This window comes from Anticarsia gemmatalis, chromosome 10 (genome assembly GCF_050436995.1).
Source record: "Anticarsia gemmatalis isolate Benzon Research Colony breed Stoneville strain chromosome 10, ilAntGemm2 primary, whole genome shotgun sequence".
Taxonomy (NCBI): domain Eukaryota; kingdom Metazoa; phylum Arthropoda; class Insecta; order Lepidoptera; family Erebidae; genus Anticarsia; species Anticarsia gemmatalis.
Window position 1 is genome coordinate 319,625 of NC_134754.1, and position 21,751 is coordinate 341,375.

Genomic DNA, 21,751 nt, shown 5'->3' on the forward strand with positions numbered 1-21,751 from the left:
ACCTATCGTCTCATAAATTTCATAATAATTGGTTCACTAGTTTAGAGACCGCTTCTGTCGAGCGGTCGGTAGTGTATCCGACTGCTGGTCATGAGGTGTTCGAATCTTCGGTTGGTGAAATGCTATTCTTATTTTTTTATTTATATTAGAATATTTTTCAATTTTATTCCGGAGTTTGGTAACGTACTCGATAAATAGCAATAGACTCGCTATCATTATTTCACACTATTACATGGGATTAATCTTATTAATGACGAAACACGCGTGTATATTATATACCTCTGCATAAACCTTCGGGTATATCAGGTTCGATGTTATGTATTAGGTCGGGGAAAAAGTCTTTTCGCATTATAGTATGTATGAACTTGTAATAAAATCTTTTCTCTACAAAAAAAAAATCTCGATATTTGGGTACCTCACGAGCTCACTGAAAGAAACCTAATGAACCGTGTGTCATTTGTGATTCTTAAACCCAAAGAGATTTTATTACAAGTTCATACATACTATAATGCGAAAAGACTTTTTCCCCGACCTAATACGTACTTAAGAAAAGTAGAGATAGGGCTACGCGATAGCACCCTTCGTTTAAAACGCAAACCAAAGATCACAAAATATAATTTCAATTACCGTGTTATTATTAATTTAAAACGTCCTTTAATGTACTGTTCTAATACAAATCACATGTATAACATTACCACTAAGTACATAGTGTATCGTATTAAACAATAACATTATTTATTCAGTTGTACATTAAGTACTTTATTTACAAGTGCTCATAATTCTTAGTACTTAGGCTTCAATGGAAAGAAAATATCAATTTATATTAAATTCTTGTTAAGATACATTAGCATCTGCCAACAATGGTCTATATCTGATTATAGTCATATGTTCGATTTCCGAATAAAGAGCTATTTAACTGAGTTTAATTTAATAATATTCTGAATTAAACATTTTTAAACATATGGCTAAAACGTACCTTTATATTAGCTATATTCTTTTGTATTATTAGCTAATATGCAAATAGTTTTCTGTCTATGTGTATTTTAAAGAAAATTTGCTCGCTATTAAGCATGGAGATCGATGAGGACATGGGGTTTAACATAGTCAAAGTTTTTGCTTAAAATTCATTTTTAAACCAAAATAATGATTTTGCAAATTCATTTTACTTGAAAAAACAGGTTATTTTATTGCGTGATGGGCATTATACTACTCCTTTTTAGCTTGTACGGCTCTAAAGAAATAGTTTAAAAAAATATTCGCACACACCACAGTTGTAAGCAATAGTAAATTTTCTCGTAACGTAAAGAGGTATCAATTTGAACGAATTAAGGAAAAACACACAGTAGGAATAATGTCATTAGTGTGTAATAACCATATAATGTTAGGGTTTAAGCCATTATACTACAGTCACTAGCAAAAGTCACTTTATGTTATTTAACTAAGCGTCTCCGTGCAATATAAAATGATGTATGCCAAAATTGACGGATGACTATAAAAAGAGTCACTCTGTAGAGAGTTTTTGTTTTTTTATAATTTTTTTAAAAGTTATATGAAAATTCACTGATACTTTCGAACACGAAAAGCACAAAACGGCAAAACGTTGATAGCGAATAAATAATATTAGTTTTCTCAAATATTTTAATCTTTTGTTTTCGACTGTACGTTGTAGTTGTAATCATGTAAACATTTTATTTTAACTCTCTATGAATGATTACTAACGTATATTGCTAGTCATGGTGATGAGGGGCTTTTTATAGGTTTATCTTTATTAAGCCTATTGCGCGAGATTTAAGTTCAAAATTTTTAAAAACTCGATATTCTGGCAGATCTTAGGTCTATGCGAAGCCTCCGATTGGGTTCCCGAGTTCGGCCAACTTTGTTAGATTTTTCTTTTTGTGTACTCGCAAAATTACTAGGTTTTAGTTTTCTAAATACTCTAGAGAATATAAAAACTTGTAATATGTGCCTTTTTATGATGATATCGTAATAACTTTTATTTCTAAAAGCATTTTTAGAATAAAAAATACTAAATAATATGAACTTAAGTGCGGTGAAATAACATTGAATTTAAAGTATGTATGTTTTATTTTCAGGTATGATGCTCATTGGTGTCTCAAGTTTAAATAGAAAATGAATAACTCACCGAGAAAGATGTCGAAAGAAACTAGTATTAAAGTAAGTTTATATTTCATTTACCTAAAATATACATATAAGCATAATATGGCAATGCTGCCAGCATTCTGGGAACGTACCCGATGGACAGCGACGAGGAGGGAACTACGACGCCAGTGTTTTTTTTATTTCTATATATTTTTTTACCAAATTTTAACAATTTTGTAATTAATAGGTATAGATTGTAAGTACGACATTACTGTCAAACGAAAGGAAATAATATTATCACGACATTAATATTATGAAATTCGTTGAATGAACTGTAAATGAATTGTAACATGTGCACATGTTACAATAAATATACAAGATATTTATTGTAACATGTGCAGCCTAAACTTCAGTTTTTCTGAATTCATTCAACGAATTTCATAATATTAATGTCGTGATAATATTATTTTATGCATGGCTTAGAGTTAGCCTTGAAATTAGCATTCACATTTTTTGTTACATTTAGAATTTAGAAAATACATACAAAAATTGAACACATATTTTCTATTTTCGTATAAAGGCATAAATAATCTTGTACTGTTATCAGCACAAAAAAATATCTAAGACACTAATGATGCCATTAATTTCAATAAAATAAAAAGGCATACTCATTTGGCCTCGAAACTTGAAATATATAGAAACAAAAATGCTTGGTGCCTTCTCAAAAAACCCTCCACCTTGTAAACATATCTATAGGCTTATATCTCAATCTATTTAAAACAAAAATCTTTTTCTTTAAAATACTGGCAAAACCACTTAAAAACCGATAATTTTTCACATTAGGTGTTAATTGCGTCTACATTATAATAGATTTTGCGGCCGATAGTATTTATAATTCGTGGTTGTATTAGTAACGTATCGGTGGGATAAAAAACTAGTCTGCTGTGATAGATAACGCGGTTGCGTTTTGCCTAAATCTAACTAAGCCTATCCTCTATAGAAGGCATATAGAACATTTTTTAAAAAAGCCTTTATGGTCAATGAGCACTATTAAGTCTTTCTACCATCTTGACCGAGTACAACTAAACTTTAAAACTATTTATAAATCCCCCTTGCCTTCAGAGTTTTAACACAATTTTGCCACCATTTAAGAAACTAAGTATTTCTAATACAGACATACTTAATATAATTTTGAAAAATTAATGGTGTGTTGCCATGAGATCCGCAACCGTGTGAAAGATACATATTGACAGATCTTGGCAACTTCAGTTTACATCACTGTAGCATGATATTAATCATTTAAAAAGTGTATTAAAGATTTTTCGAGAAATGCGCCGGTTACAGAAACGTAAATCATACATAATCATTTCAGTACTGCAGGTAATTATGTAAGTCTCAATAATATTACACAATGTGTTTTGTGTCGGTTAGTGCACAGTTTAATAAATATTCGGTTATTCTCATGGCCAGTGAGAACTGAGGGGCGAGTTCAATGCCTGTAGTACAAATATTGAGTACATTCTCATAATAATGGTCGGATATTAAAACAATATGAGATGTACATCTCATATTGTCTCTATGGCGCAGTATAGGCTACCAAGATTTGATTCCCTAGCAAGAGTAATGTTAGATTTTCCATTTGTTGTGGTAATGTTTTCGGTAGCATCTTGAGTTTAGTAATGTGCCCTGTGAAGGGGTACAGGCTCGTCTTTTACTCCACACGAGCAAAAATGAGACTAAGCGCGGGTGTTTCTAAGAAGGTGCCTGGTCTTTTCAAAAAGGAAAATACCAGTAGAATGTACTAACGGAAATGTGCTCTGTATATTTTTTGTGACAGCTAGTAAAGTCACTAGAAATTCTAAGTATGATCTCGGTTTTCATTATACAAGTTATATTAATATGACAATAATAATGAATGTGCACAATTAATTAATAAGAGTATAAGCTTACGGCAATACATGAGGTATCTAAAATTCTGAGTAGATTCAGTTGCCCTAAAAAAATCGTCTTTTTGTTCCAGATGTCAGAGGAGAATTCCAAGAGTGGTATGGAGGGGTTCAACCTAGACGGTATCCTGAGCGAGCTGGGCAGCTTCGGCAAGTACCAGCTGCTGCTGCTCTTGCTCCTGGCCTTCAGGGACTCCTTCCTCAATATGTGTAACTTTAACTACGTGTTCACTGCTGCTGAAGTGGATTTCAGGTAAGCACTACTTCCAATTAGTTGTTTTGTAAGTGACTAATTCCTGGTTTCTGAGGCACATTTAGTGGTAGTTTATCTATTCAAACTGTCATGTTTATATGAGCTTAAACGCTATTAAATAGACAAACTACAGCTAGATATACCTTTAGAAACCGGGGGTAAAAAAGGAGGAGACTTTTATAATCAGGCGCTATGTTTTTATGTAATTTGGCCACAAAAACCATGTTTTTGGTGAAAATGCAGCCTGAATTCAGCCATGAATAGTACGTATACTAAGATAGTGAAAAATCATCAAAAATAATTAAGTAGCTTTAAAAATAATAGACGTGTAGGTGAAACAGAAAGCTATTTTTTTAGGTTCGTTAAAAACAGCTCTTACTTTAAAATAGAGTCGTTCCTGTCTTCTTGACAAATGTTCTTGTTTTTTTCTTGATAGTACGCAATTAGATGATCTAGGCAATCATTAATATACTAGTTTTACAAGTCTTATCAAGAAACAACATAATTAATACTGATTTATACACCCAAAACACTCTTTTTTCTCTCATAATTAACTTTAACTACGCATGTCTTTTTTCATATACTTTATATATCGAAGACCATTTTTTATGTAAGATGATTCGTTTTTTTGCACCCATTTTGTTTAAAAGTAGATTCACGTCCGTAGCGACATGGGTAAGGTTTCATTGCCTTTCTATTGTAAGCCCCGACATCTTAAATGTTTCACTCTTACCGTTTTGCTACAAAACATTTGAAATCCGTTTGTTTTTTATCCCTCTAACGGAGGCAGTCCATCTAGAGCACCTATTCATATAGCAGCCTAGTCCACAAAGAGAATCTGTCAAATATAGGTGAGTAAGGCTAGGTGCTATTCGAACGTGTGCTCTAGATGAACTATCTCCTCTAACAAACAACGGACATGAAAAAGTATTAGTAAGTAATATGAAACATTAAAGGTATAATTTAACTGTCAATTACCGACATTCAAGTATGTATGTAGGACGTAGGTAGCTTTAGAAAACCTAATTATGTATGAAAGAAAATAATATAAAAGTCATGAAACACAGATCAAGTAGTTATTTCTCAGGAAAATGTTGGAAACTGTGGAAAGTGCGTCATTTAGTATGAGTAAGAGATGTTAGTAATTATCATTGTAGATCATGAACAGGTAAATGTGTCTGGTCTCACCCATACTGTGCGGGGTTTGCCGATTGAGATAGTACGCTGTTGAGGTGTTGGGTAGCAAGTTGTTATTACTTAGATAATATAGTTGAGAATAAGTTAGTATCGTCTTAGCGCGATCAAATACTTTGCTTTTAGTTGCGGGTCCAAGAGTAATATTTTACTGGTTTACTTCAAATGACTGCCTCCGTGGCGCAGTGGTTTAGGTCACCACGCTGCAACCATTGCGCCGGGAGGTCGTGGGTTCGATTCCCACAGGGGACAATTATTTGTGCGATCTACAAATAATTGTTTCGGGTCTGGTTGTGCTTTGTGTCCATTGCTTGTATGTTTGTAAAAGTCCCTGCGACACAAGAGCAATTCTTAGTGCGGGAGTTGTCTTTTTAAAATTAAAAAAAAAATCTACTTAAAACTACTTTACTTCAAATTTCAAAGTTTTTTAATCTGTTGTAATATAGGTCGCGGATGAAGATAAACAATTTTACTTACATTTGTAGAGGGAACTACCAAATACTTATCATGCCTGGTAAACCAATGTAGGGAGTAGTGTTAGGAATCAAATTTGATACGTTAATTTTGTGATCCAAAAACCTTTTTGAATTGGTCTCCGTGATAGTAGAATTTACTTAGCACGAGAATAAACCTACATACTATTATACGGTATAGTTTTAAAATTGCCCCATCACGTTTCCACATAACGCACGACATGTGATACTAAATATCACCTTTCCGGCCTTTCTGCGACACAATCATACATTTATCGTTATATACGCGTACCTTTGATAAATAAATTAACACAGATATATTTTTTCAATTCGAACCAGTAGTTCCTGAGATTAGCGCGTTTAAACAAACAAACAAACTCTTCAGCTTTATAATATTTGTATAGATTACAAATGTCAAATGCCAGGTATGAGTAAGAATCTATTATTGGAGGTCCACTCGTGACCACTTTTGTAAACCTAGACATTCTGTCGAGCAAAATCATGCTATCTTTGAAATCGAATGCAATACTGACAATCTGGTTAAAGCTAAGGTCTCACAACTTATTTTTCCAGTTATCTTATGTCACATTTCTTTCCTATTTTGCCCATATTAGTATTTAATTGATCGGGCAAGGACCTCTTTCGAAGACTTCCAGACCCCTTGCTTGCTGTCTCTGGCCGTCCTTCAATGAATATGTCGAGATACCTAATACTGTCATTTCCATTTAGGCTTAATCTAAATACAATATTGTGTTACCTCCTGTTTTCTATACAAGCGTTTAATTTGACCCTAGAGCCAAGTACTCAAGTCATAAACCCTTTTTTATGTATTACATAATAAAAATATGTGAAAAATCAACAAATTTTATAACTATTATATAATAATAATCAATCAATAAAAACGTTACACAACTTGTATACAATGTACACGTGTATTTTACATAAATAAATTATGTATGAGAATCAGATGATACATCTTTAGGTAACTAATTTAAATAGATTCACACCTGTGTGGTTTACACCTACATTTCACTAATTATCTATTTTTATAATAAACAGGTATTTTTTTTCTTAATGAGTAATCTTTGGAACTGATGAAGCGATAAAAATACTTGCCTATATTGATGACTTTACATCCATATTAACTAATTATAAATGCGAATGCTTGTCCCTGAACTGCTATGTTCGTAATACTTAGCAAAGAGATCATCCTCCCTGATCATTACTTAGTAGCTTTAGTTAATTATCTTTCAGTCAGGCTGACTTATGAGTTACTGTATCATAGCACAACTTGTACCACAAATCTATTTATTTTTTCACTTTCTCACAAGCTATTTTTGTAGCTTAGGGCAAATCTTAGAAAGAAAAGTAATCTTTTGTTTTATACCAAACCATCGTGTACCTCAACGCTAACTTTCCTCAAAATCTGTTAAGCAATGCAGCCATAAAACATGACAGATAGACAGACATGCTTTCGCATTTTAATACTAATATAAATTGATTATAGTTTTACCAGTAACTATCTTGACTGCCACTTGTTTTCAAAACTACAAAAACTTATATCAACAAATTTTCATTCACATTTAAGGTACTGTACATTATATAATGACTATATTACAATAATAGTACATAATAGCTCCTCAATTGAAGTGAACACACGCACATAGAGACGATGTCAAGTAAATAACGCAAGTGCGTCATATACTAAGTATATAATATACTTAGTATTGTTTCAAATCAGCTGGTTAAGATAATATTGGTGTTTGTTGCTCACGATTTTCTGTAGTCAAATGATGATTAGGTATTTAGTGGCTATTTTTAAACTCGTTGAAAATAGATCTGAAGCTTTTTTATAAAAGTCAATGCTCGTGGTGTTTAAAGCATTTTTATTTGTTGTAGCTATTCTATTAGATATACATAACTACAGAAAACATGTTACGCGAAAGATTCAAAATTATAAATAAATTAAATTCAAAAGTATCTTCAAAATTATAAATATTTGTGTTATTTAACTATTGCAAGTTTATTTTTTTCTTATTAAAGTTAGGTGATCATCGTTCTTAAAGCTACTTGGGTTAAGCATCATAAAATCACGCCTTCTTTCCGTAGGGGTGGGCACAGACCAGAAACCATGCGTGACACGAAAAGTATATCATTTCCCTTTAAAAAATTAGAAATGTTTATTTGAATAATAAACATTTATTTTATTTTTAAAATCTTTAAACTACCAATATCTCGTGATATGAAACGTGAATAAGATTTGACCCATTTTAATATTGTGTTTACGACTTCACAACGTGTTTAACACGGATTATTTAAATCATCTTGTATTTTATTATAAACTAGCTGACCCGCGCAACTTCGCCTGCGTCACATAAGCGAGAATGGGACATAATTTTCCCCGTTTTTGTTACATTTTTTACTGGTACTCTGCTCCTATTGGTCGTAGCGTGATGATATATAGCTTATAGCCTTCTTCGATAAATGGGCTATCTAACAGTGAAAGAATTTTTCAAATCGGACTAGTAGTTCCTGAGATTAGCGCGTTCAAACAAACAAACAAACAATCAAACAAACAAACTCTTCAGCTTTATAATACACTCAGCGGCAGAAAAAGTGGCCCAAGCGCTTATCGTGAATTTGTAAACAAATTAAGTAATATATGAAAGATATATTGTTGTAAGTAGTTGCGAAGTGATCTGTTTAGTGTTATGAAGTGTTGAATTTCAGATTAATTTAAGTGACGGATGACTTTTTCTAACAATGTGTGTTAGAACTGAATTCAGTGTTGATTCGAGAGGTCAGTTGAATTCTGTATTTTGAAATATTGCTGCACGGAAACGATTTTCTTTATGATTTTTATTGATTATTGGTCTATTTAGATTTTAGAAAAGATTTGAAGATGCCACTTACTGCTGAACAAGTGGCTTAGGTGGTCTTGTTGTCCGATCAGGGCCATTACCATTGAGAGGTGGCTGCATTTTTAAATGTATCGCGTACCACTTTAAGGTCTGCGATTAGGAGGTATCGTGAGACTGGTCTCTACACGCGGCGACCAGGAATTGGACGAACACGATGTACATCCGCAAGAGATGACCGATTTGTTAACCTCGAGGTGCTGAGAAACCGCTTTCTGACAGCGTTTGAGATTCACTAGAGGCTTCAAGCGGCACGCGGAGTCATTCTTAGTGAACGGAACATGAGGCGAAGGATAACTGAACGTAATTTACGGGCAGGAAGACCAAACCGAGTACCAGAACTCGAGAGACACCATCGAGTTGCGCGATTACGATTTGCTCGTAAACATGTGAATTGGCTATCGCCAATGGAGCAAGTTCTTGTTAACCGATGAGTGCTGAGTAGCATTAAGAGCACCAAATGGTCGTGAGAGAGTGTAAAGACGCCATTAAGGACGGTTTTTTTCCAACACAACACGTCAGACGGTCAGTTACAAAGGTAGGTCTGTTGTGGTATGGAGAGGTGTATGTTTGGAGGCACGTACGGAGCTTGTCATCGTAGATCAGCGCCTAACAGCAGCCGGGTACATTGAAGAAATCTTCCAAGACCATGTTGTACCACTTATGGATTTCATTGGTCGGGAGGATTAACTCTAATGCAGTTTAATGCGCGCGCTCATAGCGCCCGCGTTGTGGAATCGCACCTTGCTGATATCGGGATTCAAAAACTGGCTTAGCCTGCTCGCAATCCAGACATCAACCCCATAGCACATGTCTGGCACATGCTAAAAAACAGTGTACGTGCACTGCCCAACCCACCAGAATCACTTGGTGAGCGAAGAACCGCTCTAGTCAGAGTGTGGGATAAAGTTCTTCAAGAAGTAATTAAAACATCCTCCAAAGCATGCCAGAATGCATGCAGGTCACCATAAATGCTAGAGGAGTTAACACGCGGTATAAACTAGATTTTTTCTTTGGTGAAGAATTAGTTTTTTGCAAAAACTTTCAATAAGCGATTTCGACAAAAGCTGTATTTTTTCATTTTTCCCATTTTTGATTAAAAATTACGACTATTTAGTGTAAATTGTAACTAAACTTGTGTATAAACTGTTTAACTAATAGTTATAGCCAAAATAATAACAATATATTGATATTCTAAAAAGTTTTATCGTAGTTTTGCTTTGGGCCACTTTTTCTGCCGCTGAGTGTATTAGTATAGATGATTATTTTAAAGGAATGTTAGACTTTATTAAATATACTTTTATACTTTTTGTTCATAATAACATTCTTGAAAATATTAGTGCGTAATCAAATCAATTTTGCGATAGGATTTAAATTAAATTTTTAGCTAACAAAAGAAAACATTGTTTTTACATAATTCGGTGCTATGTATTAAAATAGAGAATGTATTAGTATTCAAAAGGGAAACGGATGTGAATCAGGCAAGGGAAGTTTGACAGAGTAGTACTATCCTGTCGTAAGTGGCGTTCTTTGGTCTCTGCTTACCCTTATGGGAAAAATGCGTGATATTATGTATTGCCTATTCAAAACCACACACAGAACATGTCACGTAAAACCACCAATACTTACGTTATAAGGAAGTGAGAGTAATGGTCAGTTATACCATATTACGTACATTACTGGCTCAACATGTAGAGCGGAGATAATAGTGTCGTTTGACGCAGCTTTGTATAATCGTGAGGAAGAAGTCACGTGAGCATTGTTTAAGCATGTTTTGTTATGATTAATTTCAGTAGTGATGTTATTATCTATTACCAAAGATATTTGTTGAAGTAGAAAATTATTCTATACCTAAGGTAGAGAAAATCACCCACTTTTTGCTATTTACAATGTAAGTGCTATGTAATAGACGACTAGGCTCTTACTCTAAATTGGGCACTTTATCGAATACCAGGCTACCAATTGTAAAATCCTATCAGCTTGTGCCCGACTCGAAAATAGAACCCGAGACCTCGCCTTAAAGAGCAGTTCAAACATCACAATACGGTCACCCATCTATAATACGTCCGCGTTTAGGTTACTTAACCCTTTTGATGGTTTACTGACAGACGATCACAAATAGTTATAAGTCCTTTAGAATTTAAGGAAAAGTACTTTTATATTATGCTACTATATTTCTTTTCAGATGTCAAGTACCAGAATGCGAATTAACAGATTCAAGTTTCAACGCATCGTGGTCACCTTTCGCGTTGACGAATAAAACAGATACGTGCTATAGAATGACGCCTATGGAGGAAGCGTGGCAGAACCACACGGGACGTCACCAGCAATCTATGTGTACGCCTGCGAACTTTGCGTGGAATAAGACGATGGCTTGTGATAAAGTTGTGTATGAAGATTATAACAGTATTGTAGCTGAAGTAAGTACCTTTAAATATTACTATCATACATATCAAACTTATCTGCCTGTCTGACTGACTGGCTGATGGACAACGCAGAGCCGAAACAAGGGCAAAGTCGCGGGCGGAAAGCTAGTTTTCTATATAAGGTGTTAGTATTTACATCATCCTTGACCGTGCGTGAGTGACCAGTAATAGCCTAGAGGTTTAAGTATTTGCGATCCACGCAAGCGATTCAGGTTTCCAACCTATGGCAAAACACCACGGCATGCCATTTCATAATTAAGTGTTAGGTAAAGTGCTGTAATGAAACGTTACATATTTTCTTAATAATTTAAAAATGAATGAAAAGCGTCCCAATTTACACTCAGCCGTGTGGTTGACTCAGAATCTCTACCTACTCTTATTCCAAGAGGAATAATGGTTTAAAGTAAAATTTATTACATTTTTCTTCTGTTTCATGAATAGAATTCTACTTTACTAGAAGAAATACATCGGCACTGTATACGACCTCAATTAATTACCCAGTTACCCATAGTTTTAACACATAAATTAAAACAAACAGCTCATCAATGAAATAATATATCATCATTGACATTGAAACCTCACAATAAACAATACGTTACATTACTTGTATATTTCCTTGTACCGAGTCAGCTGTTGTGACGTGCGACTGCTGACGTCACAGGGGGGCGTGGCTCTTACGTTTTCCTTTACACGTGGGAAAAGGATAACTGTTTGTTTTATATGGTGTAGTATTTTATTTATTTGGTCGTATGGTCAGTGGTCAACCTAGTTTCAAAGCTATTCAAGCCGCCTGTAAGGCTTTTGACATTGCTTAACGACTGTTATCTTGACAACAACCAACTGCCCTCCAAAGCATAAGAGCCCAGTTTAAATACGACTATGCGGTCACCCATCTTTGGAATGACCGCGCCTAGCGTTGCTTAACCCATAGTTTGTTTACTTACCGGTGAACGCAACTGGCTATGAGGGCCTTAACTGTAATTTTGAGTGCCTAAAACACATATTGTTAAATGATATGATAAAGAATATTTTATAGATGTAGTCGGTATTTCTTTATCAAAGTACATTAAAACAAATTACTAATTTAAGCTACAGAAATACTCAAAGCGTAGCCGATGTACTAAATTGTGATTAAAAAGGAAAGTTAGGTCACCTGTCGATTTATTTTACACTTATGAGTAAACTAATAATAACATTTTCTAAATTCGACTTTCAATCCGTTTTTAATAGTATAGGCCTACTATTGATGGAAAACATTGTTATTTCATACTTAGATATGTGATGTCATCATGACTTAGAGCACTAAGGCCTTTATACTATGTCAATAGCAATACAGAACACAAGTCATCCTCACTTAATAATTAGATTAAAGCACTACCTTTGACTGTTATGATCTCAGAGTCTTGTCATGGCTACATTACCATGTCACGATGCATGCAAAATAGTTTAGGATTATTTACTTAAGCTCGTTTAATGCTAAGGCGTCTGTTATTCTCTCTCTATATTAATCTCACATGTGTATTAGAAATAATGATCACATGTTCTTCCGGTAAACAAAAACATTGTGATATCACCACGTTGCATGCCTGAGAGATCTTTAACACAGTTGTTGAAGAAATGCAAGGTACCAACCCGTACTTAGTTAGCATGGTTTCTCTCACTCAAAGCCCGCTCCCTCATTCCGGGAGGGGCTCTAGCCCAGTGAAACATTTATAAGTTAAATTATAGAATTTTTCCGAATCCGGAAATCGTACCCGAGACTTCGCGATTACCAGTCGTGGAAGTAAAAACAGAGGGAGAGAGAGAGATGCCAACTCTTTGACTATCATTTAAAAAAATACAGCAGGCTATAACTACTAAAGCACCACTTGCATGAGATACAAATCAGAATCTGCCCACCTGCACATGTCAAACGGCGTGATACACACGATGGTCATTGTCGCTTCAAGTTCAGGGCAACGTCACGCTCCGTGGACGCAAATGATCGCGTAAACACTACAATCTACATTATAGTGTTTAGTAGTAATGAGTAAACATGTGTGCGAACGTGACGAATTACCTACACTACATGTAGTACTGGACTGAAAAATGTTTTACTCGCCTTTAATTAGAACAGCCAAACTGTTTTAGTTTCTTCCAAAAATGTATTTTGAATTTTCCAAATTTTATATTCGCCTTATAAATTCTGTAAATAATTCATTCACTGCTTATAGTCGTCCAATTTTTGGAGTCTTTAGAGGCCTTAATAAGTTTCAAATTACTCCCAGGTCTTTTTGAAGAACATAAAATTTCAAACGCTCATACTACATCAAATCACCATAAAGCAAAATCTTAGGTTCTCTGATTTTAGTCATGAAATCCTTTAAGCCAAAATCAAAATTACTTGCATATTTTTTACTATCAACTCCTATTTAAGAACAGACAAACATGCACAAAATAGCAGATCCAACGGTATATAAGCTTAACCACATGTATACTTATTTAAACATAATCACATGCTTATAACTTCACAGTTAATCCTCTATCACGACAACTCGACACAATTTCAACGACATAAACATAAACAAACTTATATATTTAAGTATTTAATATAATTCTAATGTATCAACATTGTTTCAAGCCAGTCATTTTGATAGACATGTTGTATAAGACGTCATTTAAGAAACGGTGACGGTGCGATGGTGAAAATTATAAGAATTACTGTTTCGTTCTGTTAACTGATGAATTGTATGATTGTATGTAACGAGAATATAATAATATGTGATATATTCGGATGTGCGTGTGTGACCACAAATCACAATGCAATGAAAAACAAATTTTAAGAAGAATGTTTGTTTAAACCGAAATGAGGTTGATGTTGGCAATCAATTTGTAAATTGTTGTTTGTAATAAATCGATCGAATTGAGTACCTTCTCGTTTTGAAGAAAAGCTTGACATTAGATCGTAATTGTTTTTAGAAAGTCTTTATTTTTAAAAATTAACATTGCGTTTTGTTTGTGGGTAAATTATGTATGTTTGTAGCAGCATATTTTTTTAGTCTCTACGTTTTAAAGCCTGATTCTTTTTTCTTTTTCTTAGGTTTTTAGAGGACTAAACGGGATGTACTTATTTTATTTTCAGTTTGACCTAGGATGTCAGCCGTGGAAGAGAACTCTCATCGGTACCGTGCACAACTTGGGACTGGTCTTCTCATTCGTCATCTCTGGACTCATTTCTGACAAGTAAGTGTAAAGTTTTAGAACTCAATAAAATATTATAAAGGTTTTGTGACTACAAGAAAGCTTATTATAATATAGATCCTACCAAAAAACACTTCATGTTAAATGTTGCCAAGACGACCACATAAGATTTGCCCTGTGATAAATATATTAAGATCTCATGTAGAGCCAAGCTTCTAAATCTACATGGCCTAACTCTAGGGTCGATTGACGAAATGGTAGACGAGATAAAGTGTTCAACATTTGACCACGGAACAACATACACGAAACTCCTAAGTATATAAGAGAAATCTCATGATTTAAATTAGAATATCCTTCGAAAAAAATGGAAAGGTTGAACTCTCTATTACATACTTAACCTTTTACTATCCACGATAATAAAGATTATTTTTCAGTAATCAAATTTTAAAGACTAAAGAGACCTAAGTTTTTCAAAATATACCCTTTAATTAAACCCTCTTTTGTCCCACAGGTACGGTCGTAAAGTAGTAATCGTGTGCACTCCCCTGATGGTGGGCGTGGCCGGTCTGATCAAGTCGTTCTCCGTCAACTACTACATGCTGCTGGTGCTGGAGTTCCTCGAGACGGCGCTGGGCTATGGCAACGCTTCCATGGTTCTATGTAAGTATTATTACAATAAGTTATTTTGTACTCTATAGATTGTCATTCTGCTGAATGAAGTGTCTTTTAAGAAATGTTTTTTTTTTCACAACTTGCTCCTGTGGCTGTATAAGTGCGTAGATAGTACAAGATAATAATAATAAAATAATAATAAATTTAACCCATTAATGTCCCTTTGCTGGGCAAGGGTCTCCTCCCGTAATGTGAGAGGGACCTTGTTTGGGAGGAGACCCTTGCCCTGCAGTAGGACAGTAATGGGTTATAAAAAAAAAAATTAGGCATGCAAGGTCCCTCACGATGTTTTCACTCACCGATGGAGCATGTGATAATTATTTCTAGTACAAGATAATACAAGTTATTTAAATGGTTTAAATAAATACAACAGTTGCGTAACAAGGAAGTATTCAACCCTGGCATGTCAGAGCGTTGACCTCACGGCAAGAATTCTTTACTTCTCTCTTGTTATGGAAATTTGCGTTAAACTATTCTCATACGTAAATGGATTATCCTGAGATAGAAAACCGTGACGGGGTCAAGGCGTTCCTCATGACATTGTGCCTTCGTAAGGAGGTTAGGAGGAAAATGTGTGATTGTCCTGTATACGTCACGTGACGTCATAATGTAAATAAACGTGAGAAGAAATGTGCAGGAAATGTAAACATTACGATTTTATGGAAGACTAGCTGACCCGCGCAACTTCGTTTGCGTCACATAAGAGAATCATAATTTTCCCCGTTTTTGTAACATTTTTTCACTGGTACTCTGCTCCTATTGGTCGTAGCGTGATGATATATAGCCTATAGCCTTTCTCGATAAATGGACTATCTAACACTGAAAGAATTTTTCAAATCGGACCAGTAGTTCCCGAGATTAGCGCGTTCAAACAAATAAACAAACAAACAAACTCTTCAGCTTTATAATATTAGTATAGATGTTTTTTTGCTGGAACGAACAAATTGTGATTTATGTGTGATTAATTAATCTTGCATTGATTTTATGTGTGGCTGAAATGGTGACCGTAAATATATAAAAACACCTGTTCAAGTTCCATCTGATTTAATATCTGATCTGGGCTTACTAGCCAGTATTTCAATAGACCATAGAAATATGTATGTTTTCAATCATTGGCGGTGAAATATTCAAGTAAAGACTAAGAATATACCCCAGTTAGTTAGTTAGTTATAGTTTTGAACTACATATATAAGGGTAGGCAGAGACTAAAGAGCGCCACTTGATACGATCCTAACAAATTTTTCTTGCCTTATTCACATCCATACATCTTAACTTTAAAATACCAAAGCAAAAAACCATAACTAATGTCAAAATATATAAACAAAGCGAACTATTTGGACTCACAATACCATGCCTGACCTCCGCGTGTCCTCAGAACACCTCCTCTAAAACAAACACGTTCTCCTACTGACATCTCGTTTACATCTAAGACATCATTATCATAATTCAATACAATCTGAAACTAATTTCTTGGCCGTTGAGTGAAATAGGTTTTTCTTTGAGAACTGTAGTTTGTAGGATTGTATTGAAAGTGAATTGTGAATAAAGGCAACAGTAATTAACTTATTAGTTTGTTTACAAGGCGTTTAGTTTAATGACTAGGATAGGTAATAAGCCTTTCTTTCTTCTGAGAATTGAATTGAAATTGTGTCTGAAGTGAAGTACCTATTTCTAGTTTTGATTGTGTAAAGGTTCTATGTAATTGAAATAGCTTACTGGATTTAAAAAACATGGGAAACTTTAATATGTTTGAAACCTTTGTAAGATCGGAAATATTGACTAGACTAGCCAGTTGCACTCACCGATCGGTATACGATCTATGGGTTAAGCAAACTTTGGCGCGGTCATTACATAGATAGGTTACCGCATAGTGTTATTTGAACCGGGCTTCTTCGTGCTTTGGCGGGCACGTTAAAAATCGGTTGTTGTCCATTAAGATAACGGTCGCTAAGCCACTTCAAAGGCCTTCGGGCGACTTGAACAACTTTGACACTAGGTTGACCACTAACCATACGATAAGAAAAAAGACAGTAATCTATACTAATATTATCTATACTAATATAATAAAGCTGAAGAGTTTGTTTGTTTGTTTGTTTGAACGCGCTAATCTAAGGAACTACTGGTCGGATTTGAAAAATTCTTTCAGTTTTAGATAGCCCATTTATTGAGGAAGGCTATAGGCTATATAACATCACGCTACGATCATAAGGAGCGTAGTAGCAACAAAAAATGTTATAAATACGGGGAAAATTTTGACCTTATTCTCTTAGGTGACGCAAGCGAAGTTGCGCGGGTCAGCTAGTTATAAATACTAATGAAACTATTCTATTTCTTTCAGCCTTGGAACTCGTGAGTCAAAAACGTCGAGTGATGTTCTCCTGCATCTCGGACATCTTGGCCAGCTTCGGAAGTGCATTCTTTGGTCTCATTGCCTGGAAGATCCCTTACTGGCGGCACATGATGAGGGCTATCTATGCCCCTCTCCTTGTCGTCGTGTTCTACATCTTCCTGGTGGATGAAGGTGTCAGGTGGTTGTTGGCTCACAACAAGAACGATGAAGCTGTACGTGTGTTGAACAAAGTAGCCAAGATTAATAATATTCAGCTGTCTAACAAGTCTAAAGCGATGCTGTCTAAAATTACTACTGTGAGTAAGAGTGATGAGGTAAGTTTGCAATTATTCTTTTTATTAAGGTATGAATGAGTAATTTGAATTGTAAATGTTTTCTTAGTAAAGTTATTCATCAACGTAAATTGAATTACTAGTACTTTGGTTGTAAAAGTTGATAACTTAGTTATAGGTACCACTATTCTTTTTTTATTATTTCATGTTCATTCTAAGAGCCTGTAAATACTTGACTGTCTGTCGCGGTACATTAAAAACCTGATTAGAAGAAACTGATGGACAAAGAGCTACAGAAACTATAGCATATCACATCAGTCACCATCGCCATCAACCAGTTTCTAACCACCAACAATCTCCACAGGAAGGAGACCGTCCCCCGGAGCGTCTGCACCTGCTCTCAGTCTTACGCTCCCGCACGATCCTGCTCCGCGTGGCCCTCATCGCCTGCTGCTTCATCTGCAGCACCTTCGTGTACAACGGCACCATCATCAACTCTACCAGCGTCTCCGGCAACAAGTACCTCAACTTCTCCGCTCTACTCCTGGTCTCCATCCCCACCAGGCTGATCACCGCCTTCACTCTGACCAGGTTCGGAAGAAAGGCCCCCATCTGTGTCGCGTATACGTTGTGTTGTGTCTTCTTCTTTGCGTCCGCTTTTGTGTCTAAAGGTGAGTTTTGTGCTTTGTTGTTTTGTTATGTTTTATATCTTTATGTTATTGAATTCACGATTTTTAATATTATTTTCTGACTCGAAACTAAGGCTATACGGCAAGGATTAGTAAATGGAGGAGCCCATAGAAACATATCCTTTTCTCTCTTTAAATTTAATTGTTTTGACCTGAATGAAGGTCTTAGTAAGCGAAATTAAATAAATCTAAAATTGCGTTTTTAGAAATTTGTGACTCAAGTTTACATATGGTTTCCTAATTTTGTACTTTCTTGGTGCATATAAGTAAACAATGGAAGAGATTTGCAGTAAGATAAGCAAGATAGAATAATTGAATGTGATTTTTTAGTTAATTTTGCGTCAAGTGTTTATTGTGTAGTCTGTGTACTGTCTGTAAATGTAATGTGTGTCAGCTTTCTACACGTAAAAGTCTTTTTTACAGTTATTTTTACCTATTACATCAACTGCATGTCCTGAATGAATTTATTTGTCGCTTCTTATACTCAGTTAATGTTCCTAGAACTTTAAAATATCCTATAATCTTTAGGTCAAAATTCAACAAAGTAGAATCTAGAAAAAAGCTATTTTAGTAAAAACACGAACAGCTAGAAACACAACAATTTAAAAATACTTAGTTCATTGACCCCACAGTTTTAATAAAGCATTTTTTTTCTTCACAGCTGTCGGCTGGGTGTCAGTCCTGTTCTACCTGGCCGGTAAGATGTGCAGCAGTTACGGCATGTTCAGCATGTACGTGGTCGCCATGGAGGTGTTCCCCACCACCTCGAGGAACTCCCTCACCAACATCGCCAACACTGTGGGCAGGGTGGGAGCTGTACTCGCTCCTCAGGCGCCGTTACTTGTAAGTTCACATTTTAAAGTCATTTTTATACATTTGTTTTGGTGAAATGGGACTTTTTAGGGACCTGCAGCAAGATCTCTTTACTTTTCCAAAACTAAAAATGGTGATATTGGACTTTGGTGGATTATGTGCTCTTCCTAAAAGACCTTTTCCTAAGAAATTGCTTATAATAAAGCCGTAAAAATATGTCTTCTTTGAATTTCTGATAACAACTTTGTACTATAGAAATACGGTTTATTTTAGTAGAAATACCTGCTTAAATTGTAATTATTGACATGCAAATAATAACAAAACCTTCGTATCTTGTATTTGAGTGATCAATCGTATTTATTGCTTTTGAAATTTATATCTTCAACATTGTATTTTCTTTTTCAGGACAAATACATGTCAGGTCTACCAAGCATCGTATTCGGGGCTGTAGCTATCGGAGCTGCACTACTAGCTCTGCTTCTTCCCGACACTAGCAAAGTAGCTCTTCCAGACGACATCGCAGACGCGGAGAAAATTGACAACCAGGCTGTTGAGACCCCAGATGTCATTCGTCATAGCGTTAGCATCACGCAAGGAAAGGAATAGAAGACAAACTTTGAGAGGAAAAAGCGACGTTGTAAGATTTCTTGCAACGTTGCCAGTTTTGGAAGGCGCTGGTGAGACGGTAGACGCTTTTCGACGATAGACCTTGTTTTACTGAATGACTTTACGAAGATCAGTGGATAAATAAATGGTGCTTACAAGTCCCAGTGATACGAAACTATCATGCGATTTTTGTGAAGACATTGGATTGGTGTGGTCTTTTCGAGTGTCTACATCCTGTCTACGAAGCGCCAGCAATAATTACTGCCGTCTACTGAGCGCAAGTGGTCTTTTCGAGCAATAGACTGTGAAAATACCTGCCGTCTGCTAAGCGCCTAGTTCGGAACTCCTAGTGATATAGTCTTCCTACGATGATAAAAGACTGATGAAATGTGGACCAAATGATCTTGAGCGACTTTTTGACAATTGTTAAGTTAGCTATGTGGTTATTGAGTGGCGTTGTGTCAAGGACTAGAAAAGGATGGGTCAGCGTGAACTCAATGCTCAGGTTTTCGTGTGATATTCGTGTTAAGTACTTGATTGAGTGTACCAAGTGTTGTGTTGAAACACTGCGTGTAATACAAATTGTATTGATCATTATTATTTATGTTTGTGTTAAGTTATTAGATAGGTGTGTTGGATAAGATCTCACTTTTGTACGTAGTGGAAAATAACATGTTCAGTGTACGTTACATTTAAAACATTATTTACTTATAGAAAATATAATTATTTATACTTTAATGTTACTAACCGAAACGACTCTGATAGGCAGTAAAATTATATCAGCCCTTTTTTGTCTGCACTTGTAGTAAAACCTGCTATCATATTATTTGAACTATCAGTTACGAGAAGCATTTAATTTTAAAATCATACAGTCCAATTTACTGACAAATACCTTAAATATTTAAATAATCTGTGCCTTATTTCTCATCCATTTTGTATTAAACGCCAATACCTAACTACAACAATTCTATTTACTCTTACTAACAATAAAAACAGTTGTATAATTTACAACATTATAACGTAATCTGAATATGTTAGTTATAAACTAAGCGAGTGATAAACACCACATATTTCTTACGAACGTTTCTACAGTGACATTGTTGAATGTAATATTGTGATGTTGTCATATTGTGATGTTTATTAACTTGCTGGATGCTCTTCATCATTTGTATTGGTTATCAGTTGATTGTTCTAATGTTGGCGTAAAGAAAGAAAAATCGCATTTTACTGTTTTCTTACCCCCGGTTTCTGGGTACATTTAGTTTATCTATTCAATAGCATTTTTTAATATGAGCTTAAACGCTATTGAATATATAAACTACCGCTAAATGTTCCTCAGAAACTGGGGGTTAGTCAGTCTTTTTTTATAATATTACGATATTTCATTGTTTAGTGGCAATGGCCCGCTATTGCGATAAAAATCTGTTTTTTATAACTCAAAAAAAGTTTTATCGTTTCTCTACGCTATGCTTTGTATAGTAGCTCTTTAAACATTTATGAATAAAAGTATAAAGTATTGAGAAAAAACAATAATTGTAAATTCTAAGGCAAAATATATTTATACGCTGGCATTTGTTTAACAGCATTTTGAAAATAGTAAAGTGATTTTGAATCAGACACAGAATACCGTATGTCGAGTAGAAAACGACGTAATTGTTCGAATATCAATACAAACTTTAGCTTTTCTCGAACCGAAATTGTAATTCCGTAATTATAAACAAACTGAGATACTAATCCCATGATGAAAGCAAAGCGTATTAATTATTGTGAATCTCGTACATCTGAGTATTGTGAAGTTTATTTTTATAAGTGTTCATAATAATTTATATAAAAACACTGGTTCTTTTATTTCACCTCAC

General features: G+C 34.9%; 1 protein-coding gene across 2 annotated transcripts in view; it reads left to right on the forward strand.

The window, feature by feature from the left end:
• LOC142976193 (organic cation transporter protein-like) overlaps nucleotides 1-21,728 on the forward strand; it is a 49,844-nt gene extending 28,116 nt beyond the window's left edge. For both annotated transcript variants that reach the window (XM_076119452.1, XM_076119451.1), the window contains exons 2-10: nucleotides 2,094-2,175; nucleotides 4,121-4,299; nucleotides 11,070-11,304; nucleotides 14,432-14,532; nucleotides 15,002-15,150; nucleotides 17,501-17,826; nucleotides 18,149-18,455; nucleotides 19,135-19,316; nucleotides 19,692-21,728. In XM_076119452.1, coding sequence (XP_075975567.1) covers nucleotides 2,131-2,175; nucleotides 4,121-4,299; nucleotides 11,070-11,304; nucleotides 14,432-14,532; nucleotides 15,002-15,150; nucleotides 17,501-17,826; nucleotides 18,149-18,455; nucleotides 19,135-19,316; nucleotides 19,692-19,892 — 1,725 coding nt within the window. In that variant the 5' untranslated portion in view covers nucleotides 2,094-2,130 and the 3' untranslated portion in view covers nucleotides 19,893-21,728. The remainder of the gene's footprint in view (nucleotides 1-2,093; nucleotides 2,176-4,120; nucleotides 4,300-11,069; nucleotides 11,305-14,431; nucleotides 14,533-15,001; nucleotides 15,151-17,500; nucleotides 17,827-18,148; nucleotides 18,456-19,134; nucleotides 19,317-19,691) is intronic.
• Nucleotides 21,729-21,751: the final 23 nt, after the last annotated feature.